Here is a 17112-nt window from a genome sequence, read left to right as displayed (position 1 = left end):
ATATCAGGGGTAATGGAGAGCAAATAAGGTGCCCCAGCTGAACATGGGCAAAGCCTTAGGTTTACATGTTAAACAGAGACATCAAGAAAATCATACATATAAAAGAAATGGAGAGAACCAAACAACAAACTAGCAAAACATTCTAAACTTCTCTCTAAAAGAATAAGCCACCTATTGGACACTCACCACAGTAGAGCAGTTTTTCATCAGATTTATCCTTACAATGAGGGATGCCATCACAGGTGAGCTGGTAGTCAATACACTCTCCATTTCCACATTCAAACTCTGAATAAATGTTGCAGGAGGAATTTTTAGCTGAAGGGAAAACGTCAAGGTCTTTATGTATCAACAAATTTTTTTTGACACCATAACAATTGTTTCCCTTCATCTTAATCATAATAATAAACTAAGATAGACCTTAATATAAAATTAAGTAAAAGGCAATGGTTTACGGCATTTCTTCATTAAAAAAAAAAAAAATTAAAGGCACACTTGGTTTGGTTGTTTCTCTTTCCTTGTCTTTGAAAAATGTTTTGAAAGTTGCCTATCTTTGCTTTTCTTTTATGCCTATTTGTATATTTTGTTAATTATTTGGTGACTACAAGTACAGGGAGAAGGGGCTTAAATGTGGGTGACTATATTTATGCATTTGGTTAGCAGTCTATTTTAAAAATACACTTTTATAAAGAGCCAGTTAAATGCTCTCTGTACATACTGAGATTGTTTTTGTGTTTTCTTTTTCTATTATATATCCTTCAGTAATTGAAATTTTCCAGTACATAGAGTTCTCATTTTGAATGCTTGACTCGATTCATTGGACTTAAATCTCATCTCGACTTGGTCTTCCTCCCCAACTAACTCCAGAAGAAACCTCTGTAGCAGCTTCTATCATTCATTCAGCACTGAAACTGTTAAAACTGCCCTCATCAACCACGTGCTGTGTCCCTGGTGGGCCAGGGAGCAGACCGTCCCTTCCTGCCGCACGTGACCAGCACACGCTCGTGAACTGCGCAGAATTCTGTGCGGTGAGCCGGACAACGCTAACTTACAAACGTGGGCACCAGATGTTTATGGGCTCCAGCTGCCATACTGTCCCACTTCTTGATCTCAAGATTTTTATTAGAAATTAAAAGTCTGAATTTGTATGTGTTTTTTTACCCTATTTGGGAGCGCAGGCCAACGGCCACAGAGCACAATGCAACAACAAATGGTTTTTTGATACCATAGCAATTGTTTCCCTTCATCTTAATTATAAATAAACCAGCTAGGATTCATCCTTGGAATGCCAGGATGTGATCTCTGTTTCAGAAAGATCTCTCTTAAGGAAAATAGACTTGTTTTATTCTTAAAAATAGATTTACTAGCCAGCTTTGGAATCTGATTTTTTCATTGTATTGTGTGTTGCTTGCTCGTACTCACTCCATTGTTTGTTGAATAATTGTATGGTGAAATCCAGTGACACTAATCATGTTGGAAGTAATTAGAATTCATTTATCTCTACTAATACAGGAAACATAGCTTAATTCTACAATTTTCTGTCAATTTATTTTTAAGCTTCATTTCAGGAATATTCAATTAAACAGCCACTAATACTCTTTGAAGTTTCCAGGGTTTTGTTTCTTTGTCAATCTTAGAATTTAACTAAGTTAAACAGAATATCTGTTCATCCATCTATCTGTCTATCTTTCTATGTATGACTTCTTATTGAACCCTTTTAGGCAACACCCTCCAAAGATGGTTTCCTTTTTTTTTCCTTTTCTTAGTACAGTCTAAACTTCACCGGTTAGTAGATAGAATTAAAAATCTATAAATATTATTAACTTTAAAGGAACAAGCCTTAAGAAGGGTATTGACATTGCTATATACAATCACATTAGATCATGAACTGAACAAAATTCAACCACTTACTGAGAGTCTATTGACATTCCCAGCTTATTTAGTCTATTTTATATAAACCCTATTTACTATCTCATTTCCAATGACAACAGTTATGATGGAAAATGCAATTTTTTACTTTTATTACCTTTGAGGGGGGAAAAACAAAAATTATTCACAATAAATAGGTTTCTATTATGCAAAAACAAACACTGTATGAGCACAATTCATGTTTAGGTATGTTCATTTGATGAAACAGTATTATTTTCTTTGTCTTTCTAGAAACAAAAGCGTGGTCCTATTGTCTTCTAATTCTTTTACAAGGAATTACTTTATCTAATTATATCTGCTGTTCTTATTTCTGTTACGGGTTTTGGTAAGTTTAGCAATGCCATGTAGAATGGAATTGCCTAAACTTTTTGTCAAGTGTTATGACAACAGATGATTTTCCCTCCTTCGCCCTCAGGTAGGGGCCAATAAATGGCTTTCACCATTTCAACACTGACATTAACACCCATGAACTGCTCTGGTTGAGTTAACTCACATGAGGGCGAAGATATGCCAGAAACATCCTCATTTCCCAAAGAAGAATTTGACAAGAAGTAGCCAAGAATTACTTTCCAATCTTTTTGCTGAACCACAGGATTTCAATATGAATGCCCCAAAGGATACAAGATGCTTTTATAAAGGTTTGTCAGCTCTGAGGAATTCACCACCACTCTACAGGGTTCATGTGAATAAAACTGTACTTATTTAAAATGATAGCTTTCTGTCTGATTCATGCCCTCTCATCAACAGAGAGAAACAGGTGGCTTAGTAGAGACAGATGTATCTAATCTATTTTGCAGCAAGGACAAGCACCCACTGTATACAAATAAACCTTGTTGTTTTGACCACAGGCACTGCTTTCCTGCTGGCCTGTAGTGACCTGTGAAAAAACATGAGTGATTCTAATGCATGGCTAACACTCCAGGTTTACAGATGGCATCAGATCCAGACCATTACAGCTGAAACCACAGAGGCGAACTGAAAGAGAGGGTTTAAGCAATTGCCTAAGCCATTCAGAGAAGTGATAGTTGATGAAGAAATGTGGGAATTTGTGGCCTGAATTATTGAAATTGGCTATCTCCATTTAAAGTTCCCTGACCAATTGCATCATTCCCACGTTTGTTTTGGCACAGTTTTAAATAAAAATCTTTTACTTCTTTTGGCTGAGAGGTGCCCTTTTGGGTTGTGTCACCAATTTGCAAAGTGAGAAGATATGTGTAAGTTCTTGTATTAGGTGCAGACATTTCTAAGGTAAACAAAATGATGTCAAAGGGCTTGTATCAAACAGAAGGTAAAAGGCGAACTTCCTGGTAAAAACCAAAAAAAGCCTGAAGATGAAGATGAGAAATACATATAGCCTCTGATCTTATTTTTATAATGTAGACACATCCAGCTCTGCTGAATTTCTAAGATGAAAAGCTATGAGATGAAGATATGAGATGAAGATATAAATAATGAGAGAGAAAATGTCAAATATTGAAACATCCTGAGAGTGAGTTCACCAATTTCCAATAAAATATTTCTTTCTCATCTTTCCATACACAGAATGTCTTAATGCTAAAGAGAAATTAACCTTTTTTATGTTGCTGTCTAATTTTTCATGGCAGCATTGGAACACTTAAACTCTTATTTATTTTAGAAATGGTTTCTGACACCTAGTTGTTAATAAGTGTATACTATAATGGTACTAATTAAGATTCCAACGCCTTTGGGAGGTATAAACACCATGCAAGGCTGCAATGTTACATTGTTAATTAACAGGTTGGAAATGATTACAAATAAGCCACATGAGGCATTCTCTCTCATTTACATATCATGACAGACTGCGAATGGTTTTACTACAAGGCTACGATACTAGCCTGTATACTGGTTTATTTCAGCTTTAACTAATTTTACTGTTGACTGAATTTTCAAAGTCATAAGTCTTCATATGATCATTGTGCACAGATATTTATCTATCTGGCCCAGCTTCCAGTCCTCAATGTGACACCATTTGTCACTGTTTTGGTTAACATTATCTATCACATATTGCTATAACAAAGTAGAACGCTCAATTGAGTTTTTTCTAGAATGTAGGGATAAGCCAACGGGGCCCTTAATACAGGAGGAGAGTAAAACTTCATGCATATAGTCAAACAATGCCAGAGTCCACATGTGCCATTTTGAGCAGTTGGTCATATCACGATTGGAATCTCTTTACTTACTCACACATCTGTTGTCATCTAGCAATATGCGATCTCCCCTGCAGGAACAATTCACTCTCCCATTAGGAGTTAAAAGGCACAGGTCATGGCAGCCTCCATTCAGTAAAGCGCAAGGAGAGAGTTCACCTACAAGGAGAAAGCTTTCTTGGTGACATGTTATATTGAATTCCTCTTCTATGTCACACATAGATTAACAGTAAACTCTTAGACTGCCTCAATCTCTAAAAAAAAATTTTAAATCTTATAAACAAAAAAGATTCAGGACTTGTGAAAATCCAAACATCTCGAAAGAGAAGAATATTAGAAAAATATGTAACAGGGATCACTACACCATGGAACACATTTATCAAGGATGCCAGAGCATAAAATGCTCTAGTACCACTAGAGACCACACCAATACTGCAGACAGCAATTCAGTAGGTATTCCAGTGGTTTTAAAAAAAACGAAAAGCCAAAATTAAGCCCAGGAGCAAAGCTTGCTTATCACAAGGGATTATTTTCAGGAAAGCAAGTTGATTTGACTGTGTAAAGATACGAGGGGTGAGAGAGAATGGAATAGAATTTTAGAAACAAATAATTAAAAGTGAATTGTCCCTCTGATGATAAATTAAGAACCATAGACGTTTAGCCTTACATCTTTTGGATAATTTCAATATTTTGAAATGTCAGATCCTAAACACCATCCCCAGGGACTTTAACAAAACAAAATCCAACTAAATATTACTAAAATACCTAGAAACATACAGGTAGACATTTCTGTTTGGAAAGAAGCTAGAAGGCGGGAAATTTAGTGCAAGGTCACCATGAGCCCCTCCAGCCGTGACCTCGCACAAGAATAATACATTTGACTGCGGTGGTGAAAAATTAGCAAATAGATACATTTCTGAGAGTATATAATTAAGAAATAAATCTGCTTTCGACTGCAACTTACAGCTGTTGGTGTCATTGGCAACGGCTATGATGCCCATAGGCTGATGTGGGATGTCAGAACGAAGAACTTTTGTATCTCCGCCTGTATACTTGTTGGAACGCAGGATGGCTCTCCTTCCCCAGTCGGACCAGAAGATGTAACTGTCGTAGACAGCCAAGCTGAGGAAAGTCCCTGGCCCAGATTTCACAATCACCTGAAATAAGTTAAAATATATATATGTATACACACACACACACACACATATATATATAAAGATGAAGATAAACATATTCTTGTATCCCCATCTATTTTTGCTTCAAAAAAGAAGGGATTAAGATTAGTTAGGTTTAATCAATGGAAATCATCAGACAAAAATGCATTTTAATAAGTGTGCTATCATAATCTTTTTTACAGTTTATTTTGAATGTTTTAATTATCCTTAATTTTCACAATTTGTTTACTTAATATGTGTACTATATTTCTATATTTGTACTATATTTACTGCTGAGCTAATATGGCAAGAAGAGATGAAAAAAAATCTCAAACCAATGACCTCAATTTTTACTTTAAGAAACTAAGAGAAAATATGTTGGGGAAAAAAAAAAAAAGAATTAAAAGAGAAGTCAAGGAAATAGAAAATAAAAAAATCAATAAAATTTAAAAAATGGTTTATCCCAGTAATATAGATTTATTTGGTATTTTAAAAGTCTATTACTATAATTTACTATTTTAACAGCCAGAAAAGGAAAATTCATATGAAGAGCTCAATGAAGGCAGAGAAATTATTTGAGAGCATCTAACATCCATTCCTAATAAAAAATCAGAATAGAAATAAAACTAGAAACAAGAGAGAAATAATCACCCTTATGAATCTACTCAAAATTGTCCTAGAGTTTCTAGTCAGTATTCTAAGAGAAAGCAAAAATAAATGTATCCGGATTTGGGGAAAAATGTTAAATGTAGGTGATATAATCCTCTATATAAAAATTCCAATAGAATCTGTCAAAGAAAAACAGCTGCTTGAATTAACTAATGAATTTCTTAAAGTGGCAGCATGCAAGATTGCTATAAGTATTTTTATAGAGTAGTAATAACTGAAAACTAAAATAAAAATTTTATAGTACCATTAACAAATGCCTAGTAATACATATAAAAAAATATTTACAAGAACCTAAAAACTACAAAACATTAAGAGAAATTAACAAAAACCTAAATAAATTCAGTCATGCCCTATTTATGGTTTAGAAGATTATTAAGATGTCATCTCTCCTCAAATTGATAAATTATATCTAATTCAACTAAGACATTTTCTAGAAATTGGCAAGCTAATCCAAAATTTATGTAGAAAAAAAGACCTAGAATAGTAAAACAACTACCTTATTTCAAGACATCATAAATTCATAGCTATTAAGACAATGTGGCTTTAGGAAACAATAGAGAAATACATCACTAATACAGAAGAGAGATTTCACACACAGGCCCACATGTATCTGGGTAACTAATTTTTCATGGAAGTGCATACTCTATTCAAACAAATGGGGTAATTTTTTCAACAAATGGCACTTCAACAACTGACCATGTATATGAACAGAAGAACTGCAATCCATATACAAAATTTAACTAAAAATATATTATTGTCCTGAATATAAACTCTAAAGCTATAAAACACCTAAAAAATAAATGGGGGGGGGGGGAAATCTTTACAATCTTTGGTTAGGCAAAGATTTCCTAGCATAAGGACTCCAAAAGTGTGATCCATTAAAAAAACTAATTGATTAAACTTAATCAAAATATAATACTTTTACTTTTCAAATGACACTGGTAATGACAATAAAAGATAAACCACAAACTATGAAAAAATATTTGTAATGCTGTCTTTTTTTAAATTTATTTTATTTTTTGTTTAAAATACAACAAATGTCCTTTTTTCTCCCCAATGACCCGTTCCACCCTGTCCTTTCCCCCTCTCCATTCCCTCTCCCCACCATTTTCCGTGTCCTTGGGTTGTGCATATATGCATATAGATTCTTTGGTTACTCTCTCCCCCTCCACCCACCTGCCCTCTTCCTTCCCTCTGACATTCCTCAGTTTGATCCATGCTTCCATGTCATTGAATCTATTCTGTTCATCAGTTTACTAAGTTCTTTAGATTCCACATATAAGTGAGATCATGGGATGTGTGTCTTTCTCTGCCTGGCTTATTTCACTCAGCATAATATTCTCCAGGCCCATCCATGCTGTTCCAAAAGGTACGAGATCCCTCTTCTTTACAGCTGCGTAGTATTCCATGGTGTGAATGTCCCACAGCTTTTTCATCCACTCACCTACCAATGGGCACTTGGGCTGTTTCCAGATCTTAGCTATTGTAAACTGTGCTGCTATGATCATTGGGGTACATATATTCTTTCTGACTCGTGTTTCAGGATTCTTAGGATACATTCCTAGGAGTGGAATCACTGAGTCAAAAGGCAGCTCCATTTTTAATTTTTTGAGGAACCTCCATACTGTTTCCATAGTGGCTGCACCAGTCTGCATTCCCACCAGCAGTGTACTAGGGTTCCCCTTTCTCCACACCCTCGCTAGCACATGTTGTTTGTTGGTTTGTTGATGGAGCCATTCTGACAGGTGTGAAGTGATACCTCATTGTGGTTTTAATTTGCATCTCTCTGATGATTAGTGACGTCGAGCATTTTCTCATGTGTCTCTTGGCCATCCGTATGTCCTCTTTGGAGAAGTGTCTATTCAGGTCCTTTGCCCATTTCTTAATTGGGTTGTTTGCCTTCCTCTTGCTGAGTAATATGAATTCTTTGTACACTTTGGAAATTAGCCCCTTATCAGATTCATCCTTGGCAGATATGTTTTCCCAGACCATGGGGTTCCTTTGTATTTTGAGGCTGTTTTCTTTTGCTGTGCAGAAGCTTTTTAGTTTGATGTAGTCCCATTTGTTTATTTTTCCTTTTGTTTCTCTTGCCCTAGGAGATGTATCAGTGAAAATTCCACTACGTGGGATGTCTGTGATTTTACTGCCTATGTTTTCTTCCAGGATTTTTATGGTTTCATGACTTACATTTAAGTCTTTTATCCATTTTGAGTTTATTTTTGGCCATGCTATCTTTATTACTACAACATGATAAAAAGGATTAATAAGTACAAATTGTCAATTATAAATATAGTCACAGGGATTTTTTTTTTTCTTCACTTTTTACTGTGTCTATATGGGAAGGTGGAACTTAGCTGAACCTATTGTGATAATCATTTTCAAATATACAGGGTGGAGCCATGTAGGTTTACAGCTGTGTGTACTCAAAACAGAGATTATTCTTGTATTATTATTTATTAATTATTGTATTATTTTCCACATGAACAACTGTACACCTACTTTTGCCCCACCTGTACGTAAATCAAACTATCATGCTGTATGCCTTAAATATATACAGGCAAAGGAAAAACAAAAACAAAATAAAAATGAATAATCACTTAATTTTTATTTAGTATATAAGTAATTTCTGTTCTGTAGAGCAATATTTCTCAAACTCTAATATACATGTAATTCACTTGGAGATTTTGTGAAAGTTCAGACTCTTAGTCACTGGGTCAGGAGTAGAAGCTGAGATTCTGCATTTCTAATAAGCCTCCAGGCTTTGCCAATTCTGCTGATTTGGAAATCGACTTCAAAAAGTACAGGGGGAAAAACAATCTTACTCATCACTTTAGAATAAGAATATGCTTTTTTTTTTTTTTTTCCCTTTACAAATGGGTATCATTGTGTATGCTTTTGCATTCACTGAAAAGTAAGTTGATGGGACTTCTGCACCACCCAAGACAGGATAAACCCTCTACAACCTACCTTTCCTACTGATTACTACTTCTGATTGTAATGTTTTGGGAACAAGAGCAGACAAATGGTAAAATCAAGTTGAGTAGCAGCAAGTAGAAGGTGGGAGGGAACAGAATAAATGCTCTTTTTACTGTCACTGATTTGTCTTGCCCTACATTGCTTTTGGTGCCACCGGATAATTGAAATGGTTACAATAAGTGTGTAGTTGCTGCTGACTCTCAAAAGGTGTAGTTTCAGTGCCGTTTATGTTCCCAAATAGTTTTCTAAATTCATGCATGCAGCTTTTCGAGAGCTGGTAGCTGCCCTGAGTTAGCTCTTGGAACCAGGCTGAAGGACGGGCCAAGCGCCGCCCATAGTTCAAGTGCACTTCTGAGTTATGAGGCTTTTGAAGCCAGTAGTTTACTTCTCTACTTCTGCTAACACAGAGACAGGGGGATAAAGTAACATAAACTCAGTCTACAATTATGCATGAGGCTTTGACACATCTCATTTTACTGGTTAGCATTCCATGTGAAACAAAAAAGTGAAATCCACTAAATCACACTTTCTCATCTCCACGTTAAAACATTTTTATCATAAGTTCACAAATACTGCACCTTGCAAACCTCATCAGAATCTTTATTTACAGTACAGAAGGCTTTGTCATCGTAAATTACATTGTGTTATGTTGTAACGCACCATTAGGGCATAATTCTGAGACACTTTCACCTTGAACCTATAAATAGCTTCATGTTTCAAAATAATAATCCATATTCATTTAGAAAATTCACTTCTTGACACAGTCACTTAATCTCACATGTATCCTCACTAACAGACAATTAAATGGGTGATGCCACATAGACTTGAAATTATGTGTTGAGAATTTAGTCATGAATCAAACGCCTTTTTCATCTTAGAACTTCACTGATGCCACTTTATTGGTGGAAGTACCGGAACTAATCAAGGAATACAACAATATTCAGTTTCATAAGCCAAACTACATATTTCCAACACCCAGGTGCTAAATGTAAAATCAAACAATTTAAAAGTCAAGCAAACAGGAGGCTTCCCAAACACTCCAGCTGATTGCCTTACTGACAAGATTGTGACTGATTATTATGAGAAATGACAACCTGGGCCCTGCCATGGCCAGGCAGGACAGAATGTTACAGATTGCAAAGACAGGACTGCAGTTGCTTTAGCCTTAGAGAAAATGTTCATGTGGTTTATCAGCAATTTATAACTAAGAAATATTTCATTTAAGAATAGAAAGCTATATTTAATTTGCCTAAATGAGTTTGCAGAACAAATCGAAAATGTCTCAAGGTCATTAGTATCCAACAAAATTTAAAAAGAACAGCACTCACAGCAATCATCTAAAAGATTGTCTAATATGTGAGAGGAGTTACCAGCCTTTTTTAGAATAGATTTCCATTTGCAAATTTAATGCTTTTTTAACTTCTGAGATTATCACATCATCAAATTTATACTTAGTGCCTACTTTGGTAAAATCCTTGACTTCCACTTTATTTTTCCTCACATGTCAATTGAAAAGTTATACTAAGGGTTACAAAGGTTATTATGCTTATTAACTTTGAAGTAAAATTTTAAAACAGTGATTTTAATTAAGTAAGACACATAAAGTGAATGCTGGCTGTCCTGAAACTCCTATCACTTTCAGTATTAAAACTGAAACTAAAAGATTTACATTGAGCAGTGGCAAGATTTACAATTCTGGATCAAAAGATTTCTGTTTGTTGTGTATGTGAAGAAAGGAGTGTTTATATTGTTTAGAACATTCTCATGACTGCTGGCCAAAACAAACAAATCAAAAACCACATCTCATTTGCTTTGTTAAATATCACTTTGAGGAAGTGATCAAATCTTTGTTATTGAAGGTTATAACCAAAATATTACCTTAACCATTTTTACTTATTTATATTATTGTGTAATAGATAAAATCATAATATATGATATGTAACATTATAGTATTGCTATATTATATTTATTAAATTTTATACATGTGGCCATAGGCTATGCTAAGGCCACTTTAATAAATGTGAAAATATTTATAAAATGTATATGAAATGGGTGCAAGGAGAGTTATTAAAATGTATTTGAATTTTTATCAATTTGTTGTAATATAACCCTAAAATTCTTTACTGACCAAATTAAAAGGCATAAATTTAAAAAATAAGTACTTGTTTAAAACTACTATAGGGTCTGACTGCATAATTACATGTACTTTCATATACACATCTTCCTTACTATTCATATAGTTATCTCTTCAACCAACTTCACTGGAGTATAGTTTACATTCAAAATGCATTCCAGTTATTTTTAGCAATCATGATAACTATGCACACACTCCTTCCCTCTTTCAACTCCCAACCTCACATCCTTTTTCTTAGAAGCAGACACTGCATTCAGTTTCTGAGCAACAAGACATTTTTTTAAATGCTGTTTATCTCTAGAACTGCAAAATGCCTTGAACAGCCAAGTCTGGTTGTGTATAATCACTGAAATTGAAAAACATGCTTTAGAGATTTTCCCAATTTAAAAGTAATCTTATTCAATAAAGGCTATTAGATAAAGTTGAAGTTCAAAACAAAAATTTAACAATAACACAAAAGTAAAAACAAAGTGAGTAAAAGTAACATCTCTCTTACATCCAGATGTGAATGTATCTGCACATCTAGTCTTCAAAATCCTTCAAAGTGTTTGAAATGGCCTATACTATTCTATATGGCCCCTTTAACTCCCTGGAATTGCCACCTACTACTCTTGCTCAATTGTTCTTCTCTTCTGGACACAATGGCCTCCTAATTGTATCTCAAATATACCAAAAGCACACATAAGGTCTTCACATAGGTTGTTCTTTTTCCTTAGATGATCTTGCCCATGGCCAACTAGCTTACCCCTGCAAGAAGGGTCTCAAATATCACTTTTTCAACAAGGCTTCTCTTGAGTTCCCCCTCTACTCTGTCACACTCAATTCCCCCCTCCGTACTTGGTAGGTTTACTGCTTTGTGTCTGCCTTCTGCTGAAACGGGAGCTCCCTGAGAGCAGGCTCCTTGAGCCCTTTTTGTTCAGTGACGAACCCTAAGCACAGCAGAGCATTGGGCACATATTCGGCACCCGATATTTGTTGAATGAAAGAATAAAGCAGTGAGCCATCAGGAAAAGGCAAATCAAAACCACAGTGAAATATTACCTCATATTAGAATGACTATGAACACAAGACAGAAGAAAACAAGCCTGGTCCAGGATGCAGAGAAACAGAGCCCGATGCACAGTGCTGAGAATATGAAATGGTGCAGCCACATTGGAAAGCATTCGAACTCCTCAAATGGTTAACTGTATTTTCTATATCGTTCAAGTCCGTTCTTGTGTATAGAGAAATAAAAGCACGTCCACACTAAAATTGGTACATGAATGTTCATTGTAGCCCTATTCTCGACAGCCAAAAAGTAGGAAAAAAAAAAACCAAATGTCCATTAACTAGTGATTGGTGACTAGATAAATAAAATGTGGTATATGCAATGGAATATCTGTTGTAAGCAATAAAGTACTGATGCATGCTATGACATTAATGAACCTTGAAACATGCAAAGGGCCATATATTGTATGATTTGATTTGCAGGACATGGTTCCAGGGCACCTGTCTTATCTTGTTAGAGAAATATCTATTAACATCTTTTTTTTTTTTTTTTAATATATCTTTATTGATTTCAGAGAGAGGAAAAGAGAGGGAGAGAGAGACATAGAAACATCAATGATGAGAGAGAGTCATTGATCGGCTGCCTCCTGCACGCCCCCGAGTGGGGATTGAGCCCACAACCCGGGCATGTGCCCCAACTGGGAATCAAACCCTGATCGCCTGGATCCCAGGCCGATGATCAACCGCTGAGCCACGCCCGGCTGGGCAACATCTTCTTTTGTTGATTTTTTAATTTGGGTTTTTTGCCTTTTTATGATTTAGTCCTAAGGTATTTTTGTTTGTTTGTTTTTTGTTTTTGTTTTGTTCTGTTTTTACTTTGGATTCAACTCCTTTGCCTGATAAATAAGATTTTCACCTAGTCTGTGGCTTGTCTTTTCCCTTTTTTAATGATGAGTTTTCCTCCTCCTCTGCTTTCTAAAAAAAACAAAACAACAAAACAAAAAATTGTGTAGATGTGATTTCTTTCTTGACTATATGAGAGGATTTTCCACTGAACCTATCTGGCCCTGACAGTGGCCCTCTCTCCCTTTCCTGCTCCCTCCCCCCTTTCCACTGCTCCTTCTCCCCTCCTTGTTTCTTTCCTTCTTCCCGCCTTCCTCTCTGCACACACACCCAGACGCATGCTGGAATTTTGATAGGAATTTCATTGTTATTTATAAACAAGCTATGGAATAATTGATTATCTCCATAGTAATGAATCCTCTGGTTGGTAAATATGGTATATCTTAAATCACCAATTTTCAACTGATGTGCCACAAGAATTTTTAAAACATGCAATATCTGGCTATTTACAGCAGCCAACACAACAATAGCCGTCTGGTGCAAATGAATCAAAATTATCCTATTTTTTTTTTTTTTTGGTCAGATTGGCAACAAATACACATCTTTTGGTGTGCCACATAATTTTATTAATTAGTTCATGTGTGCCATGAGATGAAGAAGGTTGAAAACCTCACTGTCTTAAATTATTTAAGTCTTCTTTCATTCTGTCATTAATGTTTGTCAGTTTTCAGTGTATAGCTCTTATACTTATTTTGTGACATGTGTTTTAAGTATGTCATATTCATTATTATGTAATTATTTTAACTTTTAAATTTGAAATAATTTTAGTCTTACAAAATAGTTACAAAATAGTATAAAGAGTTTTGTTATACCTTTTACCAATAATATACTAATTATGATTGACATAACTGTTAATAGTATATAGATCATTCCCAAATTCCTGCAACTTTACTAATAAAGTTCATTTTTTTCTGGGCCAGATTCCAATCCTAGGTTATACATTGCAATTATGGTAGTTGTCATATAATTTTTTAATTTGCCTTAAATCTGAGAGATTGCCCCAGCTTCTCCTTGTCTTTATTTTGATACTTCTGAAGAGTGTTGGCCTGCTGTTTTTCAGAATGTACCTCAATTTGGGTGAATTAAATGTTTTCTAATGTTCAAAATCTAGTTAAAATTTTTAGAAACTACAATAGTGATATTTTGCCCTTTTTAGTGTATTATATCACAAGGTACATGAGAATGATATGTGCCTTAATGGTGATGTGATCTCTGATCACTTGGTTAAAGTGATGTGATTCCAATGGGCAGAAGAAGTATTTCAAATGGAACCAGAGCTGCAGCATAAAAACATACAGGTTTGAGCTTTGCAGCCTAACCTAAAGCCAGTCATAGTAAATGTTTCAGAAACATTGTTACCTGAAAGACCTAGTCATGTATTTCATAAGACATTCATGTAACTTACCTGCAGTATAAAAAGATAGTATTACTCTAGGATTTTGTGGTTTCATTTTTTTAGGGGGGAAAACTGAGGTACCAAGAGGAAAATAGATTATTCTCACCCCAGCTTCTAAGTGAGATTAAAAAAAAAAAAAAAGCATCCAGAAAAAATATGACAAATGTACTCTTGCTTCCATATTCTAATGGAAAGAGTTTCTGAATTTTAATGTTTTAATTCATTATTGCATACCTTCTATATACATAAACACAGATGATAGATAGATAGATGATTGATGACAGATAAATAGACAGATGATGATAGATAGATGATAGACAGATAGATGATAGATAGATAGATAGATAGATAGATAGATATAGATAGATGATAGACAGATGATAGATGATAGATAGATATATGATTAGATAGATAGATGATAAATAGATTAGATAGATGATAGATTAGATAGATAGATAGATAGATAGATAGATAGATAGATAGATAGATATAGACAGATGATAGATAGATGATAGATGATAGATAGATAGATAGATAGATAGATAGATAGATAGATGATAGATGATAGATAGATAGATATAGATAAATGATGATAGATAGATGATCGATAGATGATAGGTGATAGATATAGATAGATTAGATAGATAGATGATAGATAGATGATAAATAGATGATAGATAGATGATAGATAGATGATAGATAGATGATGATAGATAGATTAGATAGATGATAGATAGATAGATAGATAGATAGATAGATAGATAGATAGATAGATAGATAGATAGATATAGATAGGTGATAGATAGATGATAGATGATGATAGTTAGATATAGATAGATGATAGATAGATAGATATAGATAGATGATAGATAGATGATAGATAGATGATAGATAGATAGATAGATAGATAGATGATAGATAGATAGATAGATAGATAGATAGATAGATAGATAGATGATAGATAGATGATAGATTAGGTAGATAGATGATAGATAGATCGATAGATAGATGATAGATAGATGATAGATAGATAGATAGATAGATGATAGATGATAGATAGAGATAGAGAGAGATGATGATGATAGATAGATGATAGATAGATAGATATAGATAGATGATAGATAGATAGATAGATGATAGATAGATAGATAGATAGATAGATAGATAGATAGATAGATAGATGATAGATAGATGATAGATTAGGTAGATAGATGATAGATAGATCGATAGATAGATGATAGATAGATGATAGATAGATAGATAGATAGATAGATAGATAGATAGATGATAGATGATAGATAGAGATAGAGAGAGATGATGATGATAGATAGATGATAGATAGATATAGATAGATGATAGATAGATAGATAGATGATAGATAGATAGATAGATAGATAGATAGATAGATAGATAGATAGATAGATAGATGATAGATAGATGATAGATAGATGATAGATTAGGTAGATAGATGATAGATAGATGATAGATAGATCGATAGATAGATGATAGATAGATAGATAGATAGATAGATAGATAGATAGATAGATAGATAGATGATAGATAGATGATAGATGATAGATAGATAGAGATAGAGAGAGATGATGATGATAGATAGATAGATGATAGATAGATGATAGCTAGACTACATATAGTCAATCATAATTATTTATATACAAACTTAAATGATACTGAGGCAGGAGAGTAAGAAGCTAGGAAAATTTTTTGGCAAGTGAAATGGGAAAATTGGGACAAGGAGTTAAATGACTGAGCAATTTACAGCTAGATAATAAATCACAAAGTCTTATCTTTGAGAGGATACTTGGGAGCAAATGGTTTACACATTCCAGACCATGCAGGGGCAGGCCTGCCTCAATCCTGGTCCCTTTTCTGTGACACTCATTGAACGTGAAACTAACAAGAGAATGACCCTGACTGACTCCTCTATACAGTTAGTTTGATGAATCAGCATATTAAAGGACACACCTGAAAAGCTGATGAATATTCTATTAAGATCTTTCCCTGAGGTATTCCCTAAAATTCCCACCTTTAGAGAACAGATAAAAACCCTTAAGACAATGGACCCAGTGTATACTCTCTGGAGCACACCCACTCCTCCCCCATTCTTTCCTCAGGTGTGTATCTTTGCTTTCTTTCTCCTAAGCTCTAAAGATTCCCAGAAACTTACAACCAGGGGAGCAGCAGGCAGTGGCAGCTCATCCCTCAACCTGTCTCCTAGGACCCTCCTTTTGCCTCTGTAACTTGTTTTCTGAGTCCACCCACTTCTTGGCTCACTTCTACATCTGTGGCTTTCTAAAGGGCCAAGGCAGGCTCTCCGAGACTTGATTCTTTCTCACGTCTCCAAAGGGCCAGGGCAGCTCTGTCTAGGCTCACTCCTGTTGCTATCATCTTGCCTCCACAGTCTTAAGCCCTCCTTTGTTTCACTGTCCTCAGCTTTAATAAACTTACTCTCAAAATCAGCTGGACTTGTGTTGTGAAATCTTCCCTATACAAAGTCAAGAACCCAAATTCCAGACCGTCCTGGGGCAGACCTGCTTTGATCCAGGTACCTTTCCAGTGAAAATCCAATTATTATATCTAATAAGAAAATTGTTGTATAGATACTTGGTTTTCTGAATTTAATTTTTAAGACCTATACTATGACCCCCCGCATAATTTAAACCATGCAATGTTAAAATACTTAAAATGAGAATTTAAGAACCTTCTATTTTATATCTATAACTAAGCAGCAATAATTCCTTTTACCCTCAGAAGTTATTTATTTTTTGAATAAGTAATTCA

The 17112-nt window shown here is 34.7% G+C and overlaps 1 protein-coding gene across 1 annotated transcript in view; it reads right to left on the bottom strand.

The window, feature by feature from the left end:
- LRP1B (LDL receptor related protein 1B) overlaps window positions 1–17112 on the bottom strand; it is a 1257096-nt gene that overhangs the window by 249279 nt on the left and 990705 nt on the right. Inside the window, exons 43-45 of the mRNA XM_087819400.1 lie at window positions 5059–5251; window positions 4128–4253; window positions 187–315 (exon numbers count right to left, since the gene is read on the bottom strand). Of these exons, the coding sequence (XP_087675526.1) occupies window positions 187–315; window positions 4128–4253; window positions 5059–5251 (448 nt within the window). The remainder of the gene's footprint in view (window positions 1–186; window positions 316–4127; window positions 4254–5058; window positions 5252–17112) is intronic.

This window comes from Miniopterus natalensis, chromosome 8 (assembly GCF_054644295.1).
Source record: "Miniopterus natalensis isolate mMinNat1 chromosome 8, mMinNat1.hap1, whole genome shotgun sequence".
NCBI lineage: Eukaryota > Metazoa > Chordata > Mammalia > Chiroptera > Miniopteridae > Miniopterus > Miniopterus natalensis.
Note: the sequence above shows the minus strand (reverse complement) of the source record. Positions and strands in the feature narration are given on the sequence as shown.